Genomic DNA, 19,172 nt, shown 5'->3' with positions numbered 1-19,172 from the left:
TTCTTATTTGCCGTATTGGGTATTTCCAACAGATGGTTCAGATTCATCATTTCCAGGTTATCTTGCTTTGCCATCATAGCAATTGAGCTTAAGCTCGAGCTGGAGGATGAAATCAAGTGAAATAAGACGCTTAATCTTGGACTTTATGGTTATAAAACATAGACGCGCGCTCTCGATGTGCAAGATAAACGACGAAATAAGAATTTCCTGCTTGTAACTTGAACTCTTGAGCTCCGTCCACCTTCAAGAATATCCATCTTCGTCTCCGTTCCTCTCGTTGAATCAAGACATCAAGATGAGTCCAAGCGCTATCACCACATCTTCAGCGACATTGCCGAAAACGAGCAGACAGCCCGACAATGGACAGCCGTACGCAGAGTTGGACGTCTCCAAGATGCTCAAGACTCTTGTCCCCGAGGCAGACCAACTCCCAGTTCCCGATGCCCACGATCCAGTAAGGCTGGGCCAAAACTGCACCACGGCGCACATGGTCCAAGTACCATGGTCTATGCAAACTGGCTGGGGAACGCCTGTGATGAGTCCTTACGGCAAGATTGCCCTCGAGCCAACGGCAAGCGTCCTACACTATGCCACAGAGTCCTTCGTAAGTCCAACTACTCCGCGAGAGAAGCTACCTTAAAATACAAACCCCTTCTTCCCGCCACTTAATCCAAGAACTAACATCCTCACCAGGAAGGAATGAAAGCCTACCGAGGCTACGACAACAAACTCCGCCTCTTCCGCCCCGACCTCAACTGCGCCCGCCTCCTCAAGTCTAACGCCCGCGTGGGCCTCCCCCTCCTTCAACCCCTCTGCCCTCCTCGCTATCATCACCACCTTCCTCGGCAAAGAATGCCCCCGCTGGCTCCCGGACCCAGGCACAAACCTCTACGTCCGCCCCGCCATGGTGGGAAGCGGCTCCGCGCTCGGCATAAACCAGCCCCCCGAAGCCCTCTTCTTCCTCTTTGCCGCGCTCTTCCCGCAGTCTTTGGGGGGAGGGCTAGCATCGCAGCCGCACCCGGGCATTAAGTTGCTCGCTAGCAGCCCTGAGCATATTCGCGCCTGGCCTGGCGGGTTCGGGTCCGCCAAGGTGGGTGCGAATTACGGGCCTGCTATGGTTTCGCATGCGGCGGCTAAGGCGCAGGGGTGTACGCAGACGTTGTGGTTGTTCGGGGAGGAGAGGATTGTTACGGAGGCTGGGGCGAGTAATTTCTTTGTTGTGTGGAGGAAGAAGGGGGGTGAAGGGGTTGAGCTTGTGACGAGTTCGTTGGATACGGAGGTTATCCTTGATGGTATCACTCGACGGAGTGTTTTGGAGATTGCGAGAGAGAGGCTGACGGGGGGATCGACGGCTGGTATTGAGCTCACTCCGCTGGAGGTTGTCGAGCGTCCTTTCACCATGGCTGAGGTTGTGGAAGCGTATGAGGATGGTCGGCTGGCTGAGGCCTTTGTTTCTGGCACTGCGGTAAGTTTAACATATGTCTTTTTGGCTTATTAATTTTCCTTTGCTAACGAGTAGTCTACAGATGTTCATCACTCCAGTTTCCGTGATCAAGTATGGCGATACTGAGATTCACTTCCCTATGATGGTTACTGAAGAGGGGCACAAGACACCGCGCTCCGCCTACTCCAACACCATCAAGTCTTGGCTGGAGGATATTATCTACGGCCGAGTAGAGCACGAATGGGGATACGTCGTTGCCGAGGACTCGGAGTAAAAGATCATCCAGAAACAGGCCTTTGCCTTGCTAGGGCAAGCAAGTCATGGATAAAATGAAAATGCCACGGTGTGGTTGTCGCTAGGAAAAGCGCAGCATCTTTTTTCTCGCCTAATACTAGATCTTGAAGAAATGAGGGTTTGAAGTTGATAGAAAATCTCTTGTCACTACATTCATAGCAAAATACTGCCTTTGCAATTAATTGATGTATCATTGATAGGCACTGCAATCTGCTGGAAGGGCAGTGCTTTTAACAGGCCGCAGCCAGTCACCCTCAGGGGAAACACCTAGACAATTAACCTATTGATTGGTCTTATCGAGGCATTAGTGGGAGTGCATGATGTATGAAAGGACTAGACAACTACGATCGGCACATTTGTACTGATCAATGGTGTTCCGGGTCTGAGCTACATACACAAATCAATATGAAGCTGATTCAATCCAATGTCATGTTGATCTCAATATTACATAGGTTTCTCAACTAGTTCTTCTACTAATCTTATCGGCGTAAATTCATCTAAGCTCAATCCTACTTGAAACTCCTCAAGTCAAATCCGAAGAGGCGAAAAAGTCATTTACTGACTTCAAGGCCATTAACGCATGGTTCTGTCTGGTCATAAGTATACGTCGTACTGTGACTTGAGCTCAAGCCCTTACCTTCATTGAGTCGTGGGTTAGACCTCCAAGATGAGGTAAAAGTGTAACGCAGTCATGCTTAAGCAATCTTGGGTTTACGTTTGGTCTACAAGTGTTAGTTTCGCACAAGCGGTATGAGTGGACTGGAGGATCAGAAACTCACTCGTTGTAGTGAACATCAAGCCCAGCCGCTGCAACAGTGCCGTTGTCGATGGCATCACACAGCGCTTCCTCATCTATACAACGGCCCCTGGCCACATTGACAATTCGAATTCCTCTCTTCATTCTGGAGAAGATGTCCTTCGATAAGAGATGATGTGTCGTCGGGGAGTAAGAGCATGCCAGAACCAAGCAGTCCATGGAAGCGACGAGACTCTCGAGATCCTTGTGAAATATTATCGGTGGCAAAAGCCCCTTGACGTAATTGTTCTCATGCTTCATAGCCTCCGAGATTCTCCGAAGATTGGGCCTATCAATACAGTGAATCTCCATCCCGAGAGCAGCTGCCTGTCTCGCGACGGTTTGGCCAATGGAACCCATGCCGATAATGCCGAGCTTCTTTCCAAAGGGGTCAACTGCGTTCTGAGATGAGTGCCTCAAGGCTGACCAGAACTTCTCGTCGCGGAGCATTCGCTCGTAGTGATTTAGTTGACGGAATACTGAGATGATGAGATATACCGCAACCACGGCTGTTGCCTCGCTCCCGCCCGTCGTGTTGAAGAAGTCTACGCCACGGGCATTAAGTCCTGGGACATCTTCCTCGTCGAAACCGTGTCCGAAGTTGGCAATCATCTTGAGAGTTGCTGGAAGATGTGACAGAGCCCGTCCAGTCCAGCCCATGCCCAACTTCTCGTTGTTGGGCGGGGTGTTGATACCGATTCGCATAATTCCGTCAATGTTCTTGCAAGAACCGGTAGTCATGGAGTGGTAGAAGTCTTGTACTTTTGAGTAGTCGTACATCAGAATTTCATACCGTGAACTAAAATCTGCCCATACCTTGTCAGGTATGACTTCGCGAGGCGAGCCAATGACGAGAATCTTGCGCTTTTGCTGCATGTTTGGAAAAGTTGCGTGTGGCTAGATGAATGGTAACATCAAGGAAGAGAGAAACCCCCAACTGGTGGAAAGACTTCTTTGCATGAAACTTATTGCATCAGAATGCAAGGCCTCACCGCATCCTTTCATGCTTTGTCGTATCCATTCTCATGTTAATTTCAAATCTGGTGTAAGTCAGCTCACCTCGTTCTCAATTTCCCTTTTCGGTAGTATTATGAAGTGGACTTTTGTATCGGCCCCCACTCTGCATCACTCGTAATCCGATCTCGCGTGACGTGGGTCTCGGTGCGACTAGACTCGACTCGGAAAGCCCAACTTCCCCTCTTTCAACACCAAAATTAGCGCCCAGAGTCAATTATTGCAGCTGGCGATAGTGCTAAAAGAAGCTTGATTGTAGTCGAAAAGCCAGTTCTTTGCTGACTAAGGACGTCACCTCTATCGCAACCATGGTTCCCACCCCGGCACGCCCGGTGAATGATACCAATGAAGCACTAGCTAGCTTCTATGCGAAGTGCGTGGAAAATGAGAGACACCCTTGCACCTTCGCCTCGCTAATCTGAAAGCCAGGGTTGATGAGCTTGAGAGTATCTTCATCGACAGTACGTCCAGACAGTTACTTTTGGCCTTGGCTTTGGCTGAAAGGACCATACTTAAATGACTTTGACCTCGTGTAGGACTCGGAGATGCGATCAAGATTCCCTCAATCTCTGCTTATGCAGATAGCAGGAAGGATGTGTTTGCGGTGAGTTAGGCGAATAAGCCACACGCCACTAAGGCATAGAGACAACAACAACATCTAATGCGGAAACAGATGAGCGAATGGGTTGCAACCAAGCTAAAGGCCGTTGGTGTTGATGTGACACTCAAAGACCTGGGCAAGCAGGAAGGCACAGACCTCGACCTTCCTCCTCTGGTATTGGGACGCTATGGCAGCGACCCCGACAAGCCAACAGTGCTTGTATACAGCCATTACGATGTTCAGCCTGCGTCTATCGAGGATGGATGGAAGCACGAGCCCTTTGTGATGACGGTCGAAGAAGACGGCAAGATTTGCGGCAGAGGCACCTCAGACGACAAGGGCCCTCTCATTGGCTGGATCAACATGATAGAAGCTTTCCAGAAGGTTGACGTAGACGTACCGGCCAACTTGGTCTTCTGCTTTGAGGGTATGGAAGAAACCGCATCGTTTGGCCTTCGGCAGGGCCTAGAAGATGAGGCAGACAAGTATTTCAAGGACGTCGATGTGGTCTGCATCACGGATGTTGTTTGGGTGAGTGATGAGCAGATTAGCGTCCCTCAAGGACTCAGAGGCATTATCTTCTACCTTGTTACCATCACTGGTGCCAAAGTGGATGCCCACAGTGGTGGATTCGGCGGTCAGATTTCGGAGCCAATGACCGATATGGTCAACATCATGTCATCTTTGGTGGATTCGAATGGCAAGATTCTGGTACCTGGAATCTACGACAATGTTCAAGCTGTCACGAAGGAGGGGTATGAAAGCTACCAAAAGTTGAACATCTCGGAGGACTCTTTGTACGGTGGCACCGGGGGCCGAAGCCTTCATGACAATCAGGCTGACGCCCTGGTCGCTCGGTACGTTCACCCGCACTCCATCCTCAGATCAGCAAGCTAATCGCATTCTCTGCCCCATAGCTGGAAGAAACCATCTCTTAGTCTGCACAGGATAGAGAATGCCCTGCCTGGAGCCGGAGCCGTCACATCTATACCTGCTAAGCTCGTTGGAAAGTTCAGCATCCGTACTGTGCCCTTCATGAAGTGGGAGGACATTGACCAGCGGGTGCGAAAACACATCAAGGACCGTTTCGAGAGTCTAGGAAGCAAGAACGACATCGAAATTGAGTGCCATCCGAATGATTGGTTTTACGAGGAGGCGAGTCACTGGAATTATAAAGCCGCGATTCAGGCAACACGGGACGTGTGGGGCGTTGACCCTGCTTTGACCTGTGAAGGTGGAAGGTTAGCCTTTACGTCGAACCCCAGCGTGATGAACCAGCACTAACTTTGCCCAGCATTCCCATCGCCTTGGATTTCAAAAAGACCTTGAAAAAGAACGTGCTCCTTATGCCTGTTGGCCGGCCTACCGATGGACAACATTCCACTAACGAGAAGCTGGATAAGAGCAACTAGTAAGTCGATACGCGGCATCAAGATCTGGAGTTTCACAGGGGCTAACTCTCTTTTCAACAGCATCAACGCCATCAAGCTCTACGGAGCTTATCTGAAAGAGGTCACGAACTTCTGGCGTCAAAGCAAACAAAATGTGTAATTAGCTTCTAGAGATAAGGATGAGCTATATTCTGCACTAGACTTACTTACACAACGGTCTCAACTGGTAAAGTTGAACGAGCCACTTCCTGCTATCTTGTCTCTGCGAGTAGCCGCGCTAGCGCGGGGTGCACCGGATTGCCATAATAGGCAATATTGAACGACAGGCGAGGGTCAGGTAAGAATGCGGGGCACGATTGAGTTACGCACCCGAATCACAACTTCGAATACCTTACTTAGCATCATCCATTTCCAAGAAATCATTCCCTTGCAAGCATGATGATAGCAGACCTTAATGCAAGTCTCTCTTTCTGACAAACAGCAACGAATTCCTCTTCCCACGCGCGGACGACGTTCGCTAGCAGTTGCACCATGTGCCCAACCAACGGTGTCACAGATGTCAACACTAACTCGAATTTTCAAGACTTTTCGACACAGCATACGGCCCTTGACTTGACGATTGACTTTGACCGTAAGATATTGGTTGGCCGAACGGTAATTACTGGCCAAGTAATAGTTCATGGTCTCGCCCAAATTGTTCTAGACACAAGTCATGTCGCCATCAAAGGAGTAAGCCATTCAGGACGGAAGGCTGTGTGGACATTGAAGTCCGACGATGGAGAGAATGGCAGTTCATTGTGTATTGAACTTGGGCGACAATACAATGAAGGGGAGACCATTGAGCTCACAGTACGTTGACTTGTTGACCCTGCTGTATCATCAACGATGGAGTTGGCTAATTGAGTCGCTGGCAAGATTGACTTCGAGACTACCGAAAACACCACAGGCCTTCAGTGGTTCAACCCTTCGCAGACGGACGATAAACTGTACCCCTTCATGTGTGAGTGTTGGGCTAAATTGCGACTTGTCGGCCTCAGCTGATGTTCAATAGTCTCTCAGTGCGAACCGGTCCATGCCCGCTCCATATTCCCGTGCCAGGACACGCCATCCATCAAAAGCACTTTTGACATAACAATCCATTCGATACTTCCTGTCGTAGCGAGTGGCGTTCCTGAGGCTGAGCTGGTCTTCCCACCAATCACAGACACGACCGAACAGAAGACGTACAAATTCAAGATGGGGATTCCAATCTCGAACTATCTCTTCGCCGTAGCAAGCGGGTAAGTCATTTGAAGACCGTCCTCGCAGATGCCATGACTTACACAACTCTTGAAAGAAATTTGGCTGGAGAGAAAATTGGACCGAAGAGCTATGTTTACTGCGCCCCTGATGACTTGGAAGCCTGCAAACAGGAGTTTCAGCCGGATTTACAGGCAATCATCGAGTCTGCAGAGGTAGAAAGTTGAGCCAAAGCGGTGAAGAGCTTCAGCTGATACAACTTGCGACGTGTTAGAACCTCATCTTCGAGTATCCGTGGCCGCTTTACAATCTAGTCGTGTTACCAAAATCATTTCATCTCGGCGGTATGGAAAACCCCATCTTCAACTTTTACAGTGCCACTGTTGTCTCAGGAGACCGAGAGAATATCTCTGTGGTCGCACACGAATTCGCGCACAGCTACAGCGGCAACCTTGTCACCAATGCATCCTGGGAGCACTTTTGGCTGAACGAGGGATGGACTGTTTGGACTGAGAGGAACATCGTGCGCAAAATCAGAGGAGACGATGAGGTCGAGCTCCAAGCCGTCGTTGGCTGGCAGGACCTTATCCAATCTATTGAGATGTATGGCGGCAATGACAGTGTCTTTACTAGCCTGGTGCTTGAATTCAAAGGCAAGAGGCCGGACGATATTATGTCCAAGATCTCCTACGAGAAAGGCTACACCTTTCTATGCTACCTTGAAGAGACTGTCGGACGAGAGAAATGGCTAAAGTTTGTCCCACATGTAAGTTTACCATTTTGCTGCTGACAGTTTGAAAACTAACAGTTCATCAATCAAGTATTTCAGAATATTCTACGGTGCGACGGTTGACTCAACCCAATTCAAGGATTGTGTCCTCAAATTCTTCTCGTCCGATGCCGTTGCTACCTCCGCACTGAGCCGCGTTGATTGGATTTCTTGGTTTCACAAACCGGGCGCGCCCCAAAAGCCGGAGTTTAGCTCTGAGCTTTACAAGAAGGCCGTCGAATTGGCAGATCAATGGGGCAGCCTCTCGGACCAAGCCGTGTTCAGGCCGTCTGGTAGCGATATTGAGGGCTGGACAGCGGGACAAGTTTTAGTCTTCCTTGATCTTCTCATTGAAAGACCGCAGCCAATCCCACTCGAGTATTGCAAACTTCTTGACAAGTTGTACGGCACGGGAAAGTCTAGCAATCTCGAAATCGTCACTCGGTACCTTCGTGTCGCACTCCGAGCCGGCGATCGCAGTGTTTTGAAGCAGACTGAAGATGTCCTGGGACAGACAGGCCGAATGAAGTTTGTGAGGCCGTTGTAAGTTGCCTCGACCACAACGCAGGTCAAGACCAGTGCTGACAATTCACAGATTCAAGGAATTGTTGTCGGTTGACGAAGAGTTGGTGTTGGAACTGTTCCAGAAGTATCAAGACTTCTACCATCCCACATGTCTCAGACTGATCAGAAATTTGCTTAACGAAGAAAGACTTTAAGACAACTTGGTTACTGTCCTTAACTTAGTGTGATTGGTCTAGACAATAACTCACCAAAACCTGGCATTGGGAGGCACCTTTACGGCACAAAAATAGATCTACATAGACTTACACTGAATTTTGAAATTCAAATCTCGATAGTTTGACTAGACAAATCGAATGTGTTGGCTTGTTGATGTCGTGAAATCATGAATTGAGTAACACTAAGAGCGAAGCCACGAGACTGGCGTTGGCACAGGTCCTGCTCGACCCAGACATTATGAAGTCAAAATAGACAGGCGAACCATCCTTTTGAGTTTGCAGGGCGCAGTAAGCAAGAAAGAAAAGACCAATCAAAGTGTCGAAAGATGAAGCAGAAGATGCCTTCCAATTTCCTATTTCTGGCAATTTTGGAAGATCTTGCCGGCTGAGTAAGGGTGCAGCACGATCCGCCCCCAGATCGGACAAGGTTCGCTAACTTTTGGTCGGCGACGTTTGCTCCCACTGAACTGTTGGCCATGGAACAGTTCCTAATTCGTCAGTAAACGTCGAGAACGTGGCATTGTTGAAACAGTTCCATTCGGTTGCAGCCGCTGTTGGGTTGGTTGTACTTTCACTCTTATGACGACACTCTCCACAATGTTCCCAGTTTTTGTCACTGCTGTGATAACCTGGCCCTACCACATTCCATGGCAATGTAAAAACTGTAATAAGAGCCGAATGAAGATAACGTCACTTGCGGCTCGGAGACCAAGATAGCCTATCGCATGCGTAATCTGAGAACATATGTAAGGTACTTATCGACAACTGACCGTCTTGGTTTTTCGGGAAAATTGTAAATTTGTTCTCAAAAGCGCAACCACTGATACGCGTAGTCCTTGGCCCAAGGCCATCTGAAGGATTTCATGAGTTCCTGAGCTGCAATGGAACTTTCTTAATTGAAGGGCGACTCGGACATGGATCGGAATTTTGTTTTGAAAAGAAACCTCCGATGTTAGATGCTTCGTTGCTCGTTTCTTTTTTTCCTGTCGACAACGAGTCAAGTACTGACTCGGCCTCCGATAAACACCGTTGCCAACCCGGGTCAGACGGCCGTTTCCCTTGCTCTGAATTTGCTTTTTCTGTCCTTGATTATCACTGGAACTGGCTCTATGTTGTCTTCGTCGTCAGCTACGCCACGCGTGGGGGCTGGGTAAGGCCGCCGTCGCCGTTGCCGGCTAGAATAGAGTCTCGGACCTGCCCCAAGCCGAAGGTGGGATTCCGGACCCGATGACCCTTTTTATCCTTCCGGCTGTGCATGTTCGTCCCAATTCGCAAGTCGGCATGTGCTTGTTTTCTGCTTGAAACTTTCATTCGTCCAGTAAGCCATCCACTCTATCCACGGATCCAGACCCTCGGTATGTGGGATGCCAGGTGGAATGCTGTCAGGGAAGTAGTAGGTTTTTGAGTATCCATCATGGCCCACAAGACATAGATTACGGATAGGCAAATCGGGCCTCGGTCGACTTCCATGCTAAGATTTTTACCTTTGGATGAACGCTGCATCATTGACACCCCTGTCCGGCATCCACCGAATGGGCAACTCGAGACGAATAGACGCCGGGGGGCAAATCTTTATCTCAAGCATCGCCAAGTTTGCGATGGGGTCAGCGGATCCCCAAGCCGCATGCGCGGCTTCTTTCGTAGGGCGGTCGCAACTTTTTGCGTAGCTGGTGGATATTTGTTCTTCGGAGCTTGAACAATCTTGAATTTGAAAATTTCCACTCCGGGTCCTTGGGCTCCTATCTGAGGAGGAGTCTAGGGAGATCCCGAGGTCTTGGCATAGTCGCGCTTTCAGTATAAGTGAAACCTGTCTCCCTTTTCTCCAAAGCATAAGAACAATAGGTTTTGCTCTTCACCAAATTGCTTGTCACTTTTTTTTTGCAGATCGTTTCTAGAATTGCCTGTCTCTCACTGATCGACATGAAGTCGTCCACTCTTTTCAGCCTGGCCTCGGCCATTGCCTTCGCTAGCGCATCGCCTGTCTTTCCCACCCATGGTCACAACGGTCACAATGGAACTTTCTCTAACTCTACTTGCACTTCCATGAACCAGAGAAAGGCATGGTCAGTCACCACCCGAATATTGCAAACGCTTCTTCCATGAAGATATTAACATGAACAATCAGGCACACTCTGGAGAACCAGGAGAAATCCGACTACCTCCAGGCCGTCAAATGCTTGTTCGAATCACCCGCCAAGACGGGCATCAAGGGTGCGAAGACAAGATGGGATGAACTTCAAAGCTGCCACGTCGAACAATCGAACTTCATTCACGGAGTTGGGTAAGCTTCCCGAAAAGTCAACTTCAACCCATTTTTCTAATTCCACTTTCAGAGCCTTCCTTCCCTGGCACCGCCTCTTCCTCCGTCTCCACGAAATTCTTCTCCAAGAGGAGTGCGGATACACTGGTGCCCTGCCTTACTGGGACGAGCAGCGCGATCTCGAGGTGTTTGGAACCGTCGAGAAGGCCTCTGTTTGGGGCTCTGACGAGTTCAGCTTTGGAACTAACGGTGTCAACACCACCCAAGGCACCAACTGCGTCATTGACGGTCCTTTCGCCAACACGACGCTTCGCATGGACCAAGTCTACGGTGTCGATTACTATGACGAGTACTGTCTCTCTCGCGAGTTTAACCAGACTGCATTCACTTTCGCCAACCAGTCCTATGTCGACGAGTGCTACGTGAAGGAGACTTACAACGAGGCTAACTTCTGCTACGTTGACTCTCCTCACTCTTGTGGTCACCTTGCTACTGGCGGCACCGTAAGTAACATTATCATTCCAATCTTTGCCAGAGTTTCTAACTCCTGTATCAGATGGAGAATCAGAACGCCAGCCCCGGTGACCCGATCTTCTTCCTGCACCATGCCAACTTGGATCGCCTTTGGTGGGACTGGCAACTCGCGAACCTCTCCTCGCGCCTCACTGATATGAGCGGTCAGCTCATCCCTCCTACTTTCATCATGGAGCAGAACCGCTGGCTCACGCCTTCTGCGGCCTACCTCGACTACGACGGTGACGCGGGCAACGATACCACCCTGAACCACGTTTTGTGGATGGCTGAGATCATCCCCAACAAGACTATCGCTGATGTGATGGATTTGAGATCCGAGCTCCTTTGCACAGAGTACATTGTTGCCGAGAAATAGAACGAGTGCTTGCACTATGATAACGCGAGATGGTTCATCCCCGATTTTACGGGTGCAGATATACCCCCCTAGACATATAGATTTCTCAAGATAATAGACATAAACTTCAGATACCCAGCTGCCAGCAAATGGAAGCCACATAGATTCGACATGGTTGGTAGTTTGCTGGTTCCTTTGACGTCGTTCTTCCCGTTGTAAGCCCAGGTCACGGCAAGCAGCATTGGTGTTGATGCGTGTCTCAGACATACCAGACGTTAGAAAAAGGTTAGCCGCTCGGCTCTAGGTACAATACATCTCTGTAATCCCGATGATTGAATCCGCCTGCCGCCAACAGTCTAAGTTCGAAGCCACAAAACCACGCCTTAGCGCCGGGAGTAAGGTGTCTCAAGATTCTTGAATATCAATCTCAACGTTTCAATCGGCATCGGCGAGGTCGAATCCTAAAGTTTGAGCTTGACATTACAAGGCATTAGGACTTGTTAACAACCGCGCTTCAGCTACACTTCACACAGTAAACATCTCCTCACATCTTAGAGACGGGTTTCACCATTCGAAGATATCCAACAACTCAACTCTCTGCCCAACATGGCATTCCGATATAATCAAGTGCCTCTATTAGGTGTCACATCGGGCATCGGAGCAGCGATGGCGGATGGGCTTGTCGAAAATGGTGTCAAGGTCATCGCTGTCGGTCGGCGCCAGGAACGACTAGTTGCATTTGTCAAGAAGCACGGCTCAACTAAGGCAGCTTCTATCCGGTTCTGCATCACGGACAGGGCAGGTCTCGATGATTTTGTGAAGAGGTCAGTCACAGGTGCAGAAATTTGCTGCCCACAATCCCCCGCCCCTTCCCCCTCCCCCACCACGGAATAGGGTACTTGACCCGAAGCGTACCAAGCCTTTGGGTGGACTTGATGCCTCCATACGGCAAGCATAAGCGACCTACTCTACTAACACTTGAACAAGGTTGTTAATAAATTTCCCGATCTATATTATGTGTTCATCAACTCAGGAATCCAAAGTCAGATCAAGTTGTCGGAATCCAGCAGTGTTGATCTTGATACCTTTCGAGAGGATACAAACGTCAACTTCTCAAGCGCTGTCGACATTTCGGTCAAATCTCTTCCGAGACCTCAAGAGAAAGCAACCCCGACAAGTTTAATCATTACCGAGACGCACCTGGCTCTGATTCCGGCCGTGACTTTACCAGCATACTCTGCCTCCAAGGCAGTTAGCTCTTCATGCCTTTGTCTACTCTTTGAGGCAACAACTACAAGGGTCTAGCACTAAGATCATAGAGATCTGGCCTCTCTCAGTGCAAAGTAAGTCACCAAAAGTGAACGTGCTATTTGTGATATCCAGGATACTACCGACGATACCACCAGCCGAACGACACAATCACATGGGCGAGGAGAAAGTTCGATCGATGGGGATGCCTGTTGACACATTTACCAATGAGACATACAAGCAACTTGTTTCGGGCACTGAGCACATTTTAGTTGGCTCAGTTGGCCCGGAAAACCCCATCTTTGGAGTTGGTCAAGGCAAAGCAGAAACATTTGGACGACCTGTCAAAATTCATGCTCTCATACCCCTAGTGAGAGAAGATGTCAAAAGCTTGGAAGTTTTGGTGGTCCACTCTGATCCTCTCGCTGCTCAATCTTACCCTGGATCAGATGCAACTTAGGTCACAAGGGAGCAACATTAAGGTGGCCAAGCATGTTCAGAATGTCATGTTACTATCTTCGCAGGAAGTACAGTCACCCCTGGCGATAACATCTGACACTGGATTCTTGGGACAACACCTAAGTCCAAGTAAGGGACAACCACGCTTTACATTTGCACGTAAATCTTGTAAAGACATGATCCAGCTCTAGAGTCTTGTAAGACTTGGCGGTAGTTTGCGGCCTCAGTCTTGCTTTCTTCTTTCACATGACTTGTTCTGATGAGTGGGGATAGGTAGCTGACATCCCCTGACTCCTAAGAATAGGCTTTCACAGCTTGGGGCTCCTATCTCAGCACCAATTGCCGCGATCACTTTATGCGAATGAAAAATTGGCACAGTGTTATCTTGTAGCAAATTGGGTGTACGTGCTATTCCCAAACTTGATTGCATACATGTAAATGAATCATAGGCATAGTCTGAAAGTAACTGGGTTGCAACGCAATCATAGTACCGACTTTTCGCGCTTCGCGTACCCGCTTTCCCAGAATCCCGGCCAGTAATCAGGAACTTCTTCAATGATGAACCTCGAAAGAGCTGCACTGGTCTCAGCCGGCCTCTCCATGTTTGCCCAATGTCCAGCTTGAATAGTAACTTCGGTGAGGTTGCTACACGCCTGACGCATTGGCTCGGGCAGCCGAGTGGTCTTGGTCTCGCACACATAGTCGAATGCTGCGTGGATGAGCAAGGCAGGCTTCTCAAATTTGCCATCGTTTGGTGCCTTCGAGTTAAACTCGTGGTTGCGCTCATGGTTCATGTAGTAAGCTGATCCCGGCCAGTACCCCGTCTTCTTCATCGCCTTGGTGAACTCATCAAACACCTCGCCCTCAAGGAGAGGAGATGGGAGCTGATCTGGTGATGGAGGTTGTGGGATACCGCCGAACCATCCTCCGTCCTTTCTGACAGTGGAAGTGAAAATTGGCTTAGGGGGGTAAATTGGCTTGCCTGGTTGCCACAAAGCCTTGTTGAATCCCTCAATATCCTTCTCGTACCAGGCAATAGCCTTTTCAAAATCTTCTTCGTAGTAGCGCATGTAGTCCCATTGCCCGTAGGGATATTGGTCTTCGGGATACACCTGGCGGTCGACAAGGGCCAGGATGTTGTTCAGTCCCAAGTCAAGTGTGCGATACGGAACACAGACGTTCACCAGGGCCTTGACGACTTCAGGATGCTGTGCTGCAACAGTTGAGACGCACGGAGAACCCCAGTCATGACCGATCCAGACGGCCTCCTTCCGACCAGTGTGTGCAAGGAGTGCTAGCAGACCTTCGAGAATACTTTGCTGGGAGTAGTCCTCGATGACTTTGCGAGCTGTCGATTTGCCGTATCCGGGCATGTCCGGCGCGATAGCCCGGAATCCTAAAGCGCTGAACGCCTCAAGCTGAGGTTTCCACGCAAGTGCAATTGCCGGCCAACCATGGACGAATATGAGGAGAGGTCCATTGACTGGACCAGCAGCGAGGTAGTGGATATTTTTGTTGTCGGCGTAGCCAACGTCGTATTCCTCGAAGGTAGACATTGTGAAGTTTGAGATGAATTGTGTTGGAACGTGTTTCAGCAGACGGCTTCGGGAGCCTGGTTCTTATACTTCATCTCATATCTAAAGTGGTCATCACAAAGTGAAGGCTGGAGTCTGGAGTGTGACCAAACCTAAGACTCCGCAACTACATGCATGCCTCTCCGTGGACCTGATGGAACGAGGGATGTGTAGATCACATCCACAAAGGGTAAGATGAGGTGAGCTGGGTAGAACGTCGCTGCATATTCAATCACCTGTAGACAGCGAAAGTGGATATATTTTGTTCCCGCTTCGACCGAATGGCCGACCGGTCGATCTGAGCGTTGCTGGATGGTCGGAGTCCTTGTAGGCCGCGGGCCCAGTTTCGGCTGGATTATTAATACCAGCATTGGCGCATGTACGTACATGTTAGGCTGTGTCACCCACCCTTGAATCCCCGCAATGCCCATCACTCTGTCATAGGCACTGGTCTTTTCAGTCAATTCGGCAGCGGGGTTCAAAAGCGTGGGGAGAATAAATTCCCCAAGGTGGGCAATGCGCTGTGCATTAGACCGCGCTTTAAGTATTCAATGAGGCTTACTCGAACATAGGGCAAAATATTGCGCAACGTATCAATTAGCCGGAGAGTTAGTTAGGGAAGAGAGGAACGATGATCGTTGCATGCCTCCCTTGTTTGCTTTGAAGTGGGGTGTGATGTTTTCAAGTCAGCTTTCCTTACCAAGCTGAACCAAGTACGCAGTACAGCAAGATGTAGATCGGATCAAAAAATGTGCCGAATCCCGCTTTACTATCAGATCGCCTCAATCAATCGCTTTTCCAAACAGGCAATTGAGACTCAGTATCGACTCCTCGTCGTCTATTTCGTCACGGGTCCAATTGAAAGCAACGCGGCTACAGTGTTGCTGAGGCGATGTCATCAGAGCTTGGTCAACAAACATTGTACTTTGCAGGAGGGGGTGGTTCTGCGGAACTTATTCTCTGACTCACCACACAATTCGAAGAGATTGGCGGTAGCGGACACTCGGCAGAGCCGACAATCTGCCAGCACGCAGTGAACATCAAAACCCTACCTTAATATAAGTGCCTTCCACCATCACAAAACCGCCTCAAAAGAGTCACCTAACCTTGACCTCACTTGCCAACAATGCAACCCTAAAGCCAGCTGTCCTAGGCATTGAGGCGCTATCCATACGTCGCCCGAAAGCCTGAATTACATATTTAGCACGTGCCAAGAACTGACTGATGATAGAATTTGGTGGGTTTACCCCGAACGCAACATTGCCGAACCGAGAGTAAACGGCCGGCACCAAGGTAGCTTGCTAGGCTTTTGAGGTTACTCTCGTGAACCTGCCATCGGACTTATCGGTTCCTTCCTAGGCCGGTCGGTCCTTGGAGCGCATACTGTTGACCGTTGCAGAGAATCCTCAAGTATAGTTGAGACATTTGGCCCGGTGTTGTCACGGGCCCGTATGCGGCAGCAACCATGCCCGCCTTGGGAGCAGGTTAGGATTACTTATGAGTTGATAAGTCATTCACACGCAATTAATGTATCCTGGAAGCTTCGGTTCCGCTATTAATTCGAAGAATATGGATCTAAGAACTCAATGCTTGCGCATCTCCCCGCTAAGCATAGTTGAATAGTAAACATTCAACAAGGAAGAGGTTGGCCCACCAAACTCACAATGACTCACTGAGACACAACGATAGATCTGGCAATCTCTACTAGGAGTGATCAGTCACGCTACAATCCACAATCACCATAATCTCCGCGACTTGACACGTTAGGAACGATGGGCCGATCACGTATTCTAGAGCTAGCAACAGCATCCACTAGACAAGTTTGCGGGGAGCCATTTCCATCGAGTCACAAATCACTTATACGTGGAATCTCATTTTGCAGAAACCCCAAGATACTTCAATGTCTGGTGACAAAATTGGCTAGCATAAGTCTGAAGTGCCAAGTCGTCGGAATCGAGTAAGCCGCAATCCTTGGGCGCCTAGACTAGTTCCCTTTCCCATATGCTTCATTCGCTCTTACATTGTCCCGAGAAGTTCTCATAAGCAGTTCTCACGCGAATATTAGAGGACCACCGTGGTTTCAGATGGGGAATTGCACCCGGTGGAGCCCACCTTGCGACGGAAAGTGGATGGCGCCCACCGGATACTCCCCACCGGGACGCTCGCCAGGCTTACACTGCCCAGTTTAATGTTGGCAGCCTTGGCTGGATATCTGGCGAATGAGAAGGATAACAAGACCCCTACAACGCGTCTCTCATAAAGAGATATACAAACGTGTTACTTGTTTGTGGCATGGTCATGTTGAAGAAAGGCTCCCAAGAAAAAGGGGCTTAGGATTCTCAAGACATCAGGACTAGACTGGTTGTCGTTTGGTCTCCGTGAGCATGTCTTTCATATGCTCATATCGCAAATGTGTGACCCAGCATAAAGCAGAGGCTGCAATATCTGGATGTCTGCGAGTCGTCCAGAAAAGCATAATCGTGCTGTCATCCTTTCGCGGAAGAGAGGGGGGATGACCCTGGCTTGTGTAGATCAGTGCTGGTGGTGTAACCCCAATCTTCTCTTCTATGTACAATCCATGAAAAATGCGGAGGGTAGTAACCCCTCATGCGCCCTCTCTCCACGTGCGGGGCCCCGCACACTTACACGTGTGGCATCTGGGTAACAGTAAGCATAATGAGAACCGCAAGCTATGATGGAATATCTCATTTGGAGGGAGAGGAATGTTCTCAATGTCCAGTAATACGAGGTTACAAGACCAGAGCCATTTGAGATCTCGGGTCAAAGAAGGACGAAGCTAAGAGGATTACGGATGTTTACGGCAGTCGTCTTGTATTTGGTTGCGGGGGCTTGATCCAATTACCATGGGATTTGATGTCTTAGACTTCACCGTCTTCTAGTATTTAATCCCATGCTGAGCCCCAGAGACTAGAACTCGAAAATCCAATACTCTGAACAACTTCACCAGGTCTCCTTACCAAGCTGAACTGCCTCTCTGATCTCAATTGTGTCCCTTACCAGACATCATCACCGAGATGAAGACGTCCGATATCCTAAGTTTCCTAGGCCTCTTCCTCGTCAGCGCATTCGCTGTTCCAACTCAGAATTATGTTGATTGGAAAACCTTCAAAGCCAGCGGAGTCAACCTCGGTGGATGGCTAGTTCAAGAAGCTGTCCTAGACGCCGGATTCTGGAGTCAGAACGGCGGCAACACTACCGACGAGTGGGGATTTTGCGTCCGTCTTGGTTCACAATGTGGCCCCGTCCTGGAACGACGCTATGCAACCTACTTCCAGCCCGCCGACATTGACAAGCTCGCCAACGCTGGTGTCACCATCCTCCGCATCCCGACACACTACGCTGCTTGGATCAAGGTCCCTGGCTCCCAGTTATACACCGGCAACCAAATTCAATTTTTGAAGAACATTGCGACATATGCCATCACGAAGTACAATATGCACATCATCGTCGATGTTCACTCCTTACCAGGTGGACTCAACGGGCTGGGTATCGGAGAGAAGGACGGCAACTATGGGTGGTTCAACAATGAAACTGCCCTGGAATATTCATACCGCACCATAGATGCCGTTGTTCAGTATGTCCAAACCTCCGGCTTCCCTCAGTCGTACACCATCGCCCCCCTGAACGAGCCAGCGGACAACCGCGACTTCTCCAAGTTCGGTACGCCGGATGCACTGAGCATCAATGGTGCTGCTTGGGTTGCAAAGTTTATCAACGGCGTCCTCTCCCGAGTCGCAGCAATCAACCCGAAGATTCCAGTCATGGTACAGGGCAGCTTCCGTCCCGAGACGTTTTGGTCCCCGTACTTCCCTTCTGACGCAAATTTGGTTTTTGATGCCCATCATTACTACTTCGCCGGCAGGCCAACCACATCCGACAACTTACCGACTTTCATGTGCGAAGATGCCAAGGGGTCTGTCAGTGATGGGAAATTTCCCGTCTTCATCGGCGAGTGGTCAATTCAGGCTCTCAACAACAACACATTTACCAGTCGGGCCAAGAACCTGAACAATGGGCTTTACGTTTGGTCCAAGTATACCCAAGGGAGCTCGTATTGGACCGCCAAATTTTCGGGGAACGACCCAGTCAATGGTCAAGGAACTCAGAGCGATTACTGGAATTATGGAACATTCATTGATCTGGGCATCATCAATCCAGCGTCTTCTACTGGATTTTGCCCCTAACTTCTAGAGGTTTCAAGTCAATGATCATCTTGTAACGCGCATAGCAGCATGGTGAGCCCTTTCGAATTTAGTTTACAGATTCAGAGCGTACTGGCTATTGTGCTCAGCACTCATTTGCTTATGAAATGGCCATATCTGCCGCTTCGATCCCCGAAGTTCCAAGCGAAGACCTTGAGACTTGATATCAGCCAGAAACGATTTCAAGATATTAATAGCTATGCCATTTTGACCGAAATAACATGTTTGCTAATGTAACTTTGATCAAGACAG

At 49.4% G+C, this 19,172-nt stretch overlaps 7 protein-coding genes across 7 annotated transcripts; 5 read left to right on the top strand and 2 right to left on the bottom strand.

The window, feature by feature from the left end:
* Positions 1 to 295: 295 nt before the first annotated feature.
* N0V96_011596 (uncharacterized protein) lies at positions 296 to 1,718 on the top strand (the record flags this gene model as incomplete). The annotated part of the gene is made up of 3 exons (XM_065759325.1): positions 296 to 604; positions 707 to 1,465; positions 1,527 to 1,718. 3 exons carry the CDS (start codon positions 296 to 298, stop codon positions 1,716 to 1,718), a joined length of 1,260 nt encoding a protein of 419 aa, XP_065612047.1.
* A 795-nt stretch (positions 1,719 to 2,513) lies between these two features.
* Positions 2,514 to 3,410, bottom strand: N0V96_011595 (uncharacterized protein; the record flags this gene model as incomplete). The annotated part of the gene is made up of 1 exon (XM_053193617.1): positions 2,514 to 3,410. One exon carries the CDS (start codon positions 3,408 to 3,410, stop codon positions 2,514 to 2,516), a length of 897 nt encoding a protein of 298 aa, XP_053048935.1.
* Positions 3,411 to 4,209: 799 nt separating this feature from the next.
* LAP2_4 (Leucyl aminopeptidase yscIV) lies at positions 4,210 to 5,561 on the top strand (the record flags this gene model as incomplete). The annotated part of the gene is made up of 3 exons (XM_053193616.2): positions 4,210 to 5,006; positions 5,067 to 5,390; positions 5,444 to 5,561. 3 exons carry the CDS (start codon positions 4,210 to 4,212, stop codon positions 5,559 to 5,561), a joined length of 1,239 nt encoding a protein of 412 aa, XP_053048934.2.
* A 1,564-nt stretch (positions 5,562 to 7,125) lies between these two features.
* LAP2_3 (Leucyl aminopeptidase yscIV) lies at positions 7,126 to 8,095 on the top strand (the record flags this gene model as incomplete). Its single annotated transcript, XM_053193615.2, has 2 exons — positions 7,126 to 7,545; positions 7,601 to 8,095. 2 exons carry the CDS (start codon positions 7,126 to 7,128, stop codon positions 8,093 to 8,095), a joined length of 915 nt encoding a protein of 304 aa, XP_053048933.2.
* A 2,236-nt stretch (positions 8,096 to 10,331) lies between these two features.
* Positions 10,332 to 11,437, top strand: N0V96_011592 (uncharacterized protein; the record flags this gene model as incomplete). Its single annotated transcript, XM_065759324.1, has 4 exons — positions 10,332 to 10,351; positions 10,414 to 10,499; positions 10,624 to 11,051; positions 11,105 to 11,437. The coding sequence occupies 4 exons, from the start codon at positions 10,332 to 10,334 to the stop codon at positions 11,435 to 11,437; spliced, it is 867 nt and encodes a 288-aa protein (XP_065612046.1).
* Positions 11,438 to 13,605: 2,168 nt separating this feature from the next.
* N0V96_011591 (uncharacterized protein) lies at positions 13,606 to 14,679 on the bottom strand (the record flags this gene model as incomplete). The annotated part of the gene is made up of 1 exon (XM_053193613.1): positions 13,606 to 14,679. One exon carries the CDS (start codon positions 14,677 to 14,679, stop codon positions 13,606 to 13,608), a length of 1,074 nt encoding a protein of 357 aa, XP_053048931.1.
* A 3,053-nt stretch (positions 14,680 to 17,732) lies between these two features.
* Positions 17,733 to 18,902, top strand: N0V96_011590 (uncharacterized protein; the record flags this gene model as incomplete). Its single annotated transcript, XM_053193612.1, has 1 exon — positions 17,733 to 18,902. The coding sequence occupies one exon, from the start codon at positions 17,733 to 17,735 to the stop codon at positions 18,900 to 18,902; it is 1,170 nt and encodes a 389-aa protein (XP_053048930.1).
* Between the last annotated feature and the right edge of the window lie 270 nt (positions 18,903 to 19,172).

The sequence above is a fragment of the Colletotrichum fioriniae genome (genome assembly GCF_027942845.1).
Source record: "Colletotrichum fioriniae strain IMI 355084 chromosome Unknown scaffold_18, whole genome shotgun sequence".
Lineage (NCBI taxonomy): Eukaryota > Fungi > Ascomycota > Sordariomycetes > Glomerellales > Glomerellaceae > Colletotrichum > Colletotrichum fioriniae.
The sequence above is the reverse complement of the archived record's forward strand: the minus strand, read 5'-3'. Positions and strand labels throughout refer to the sequence as shown.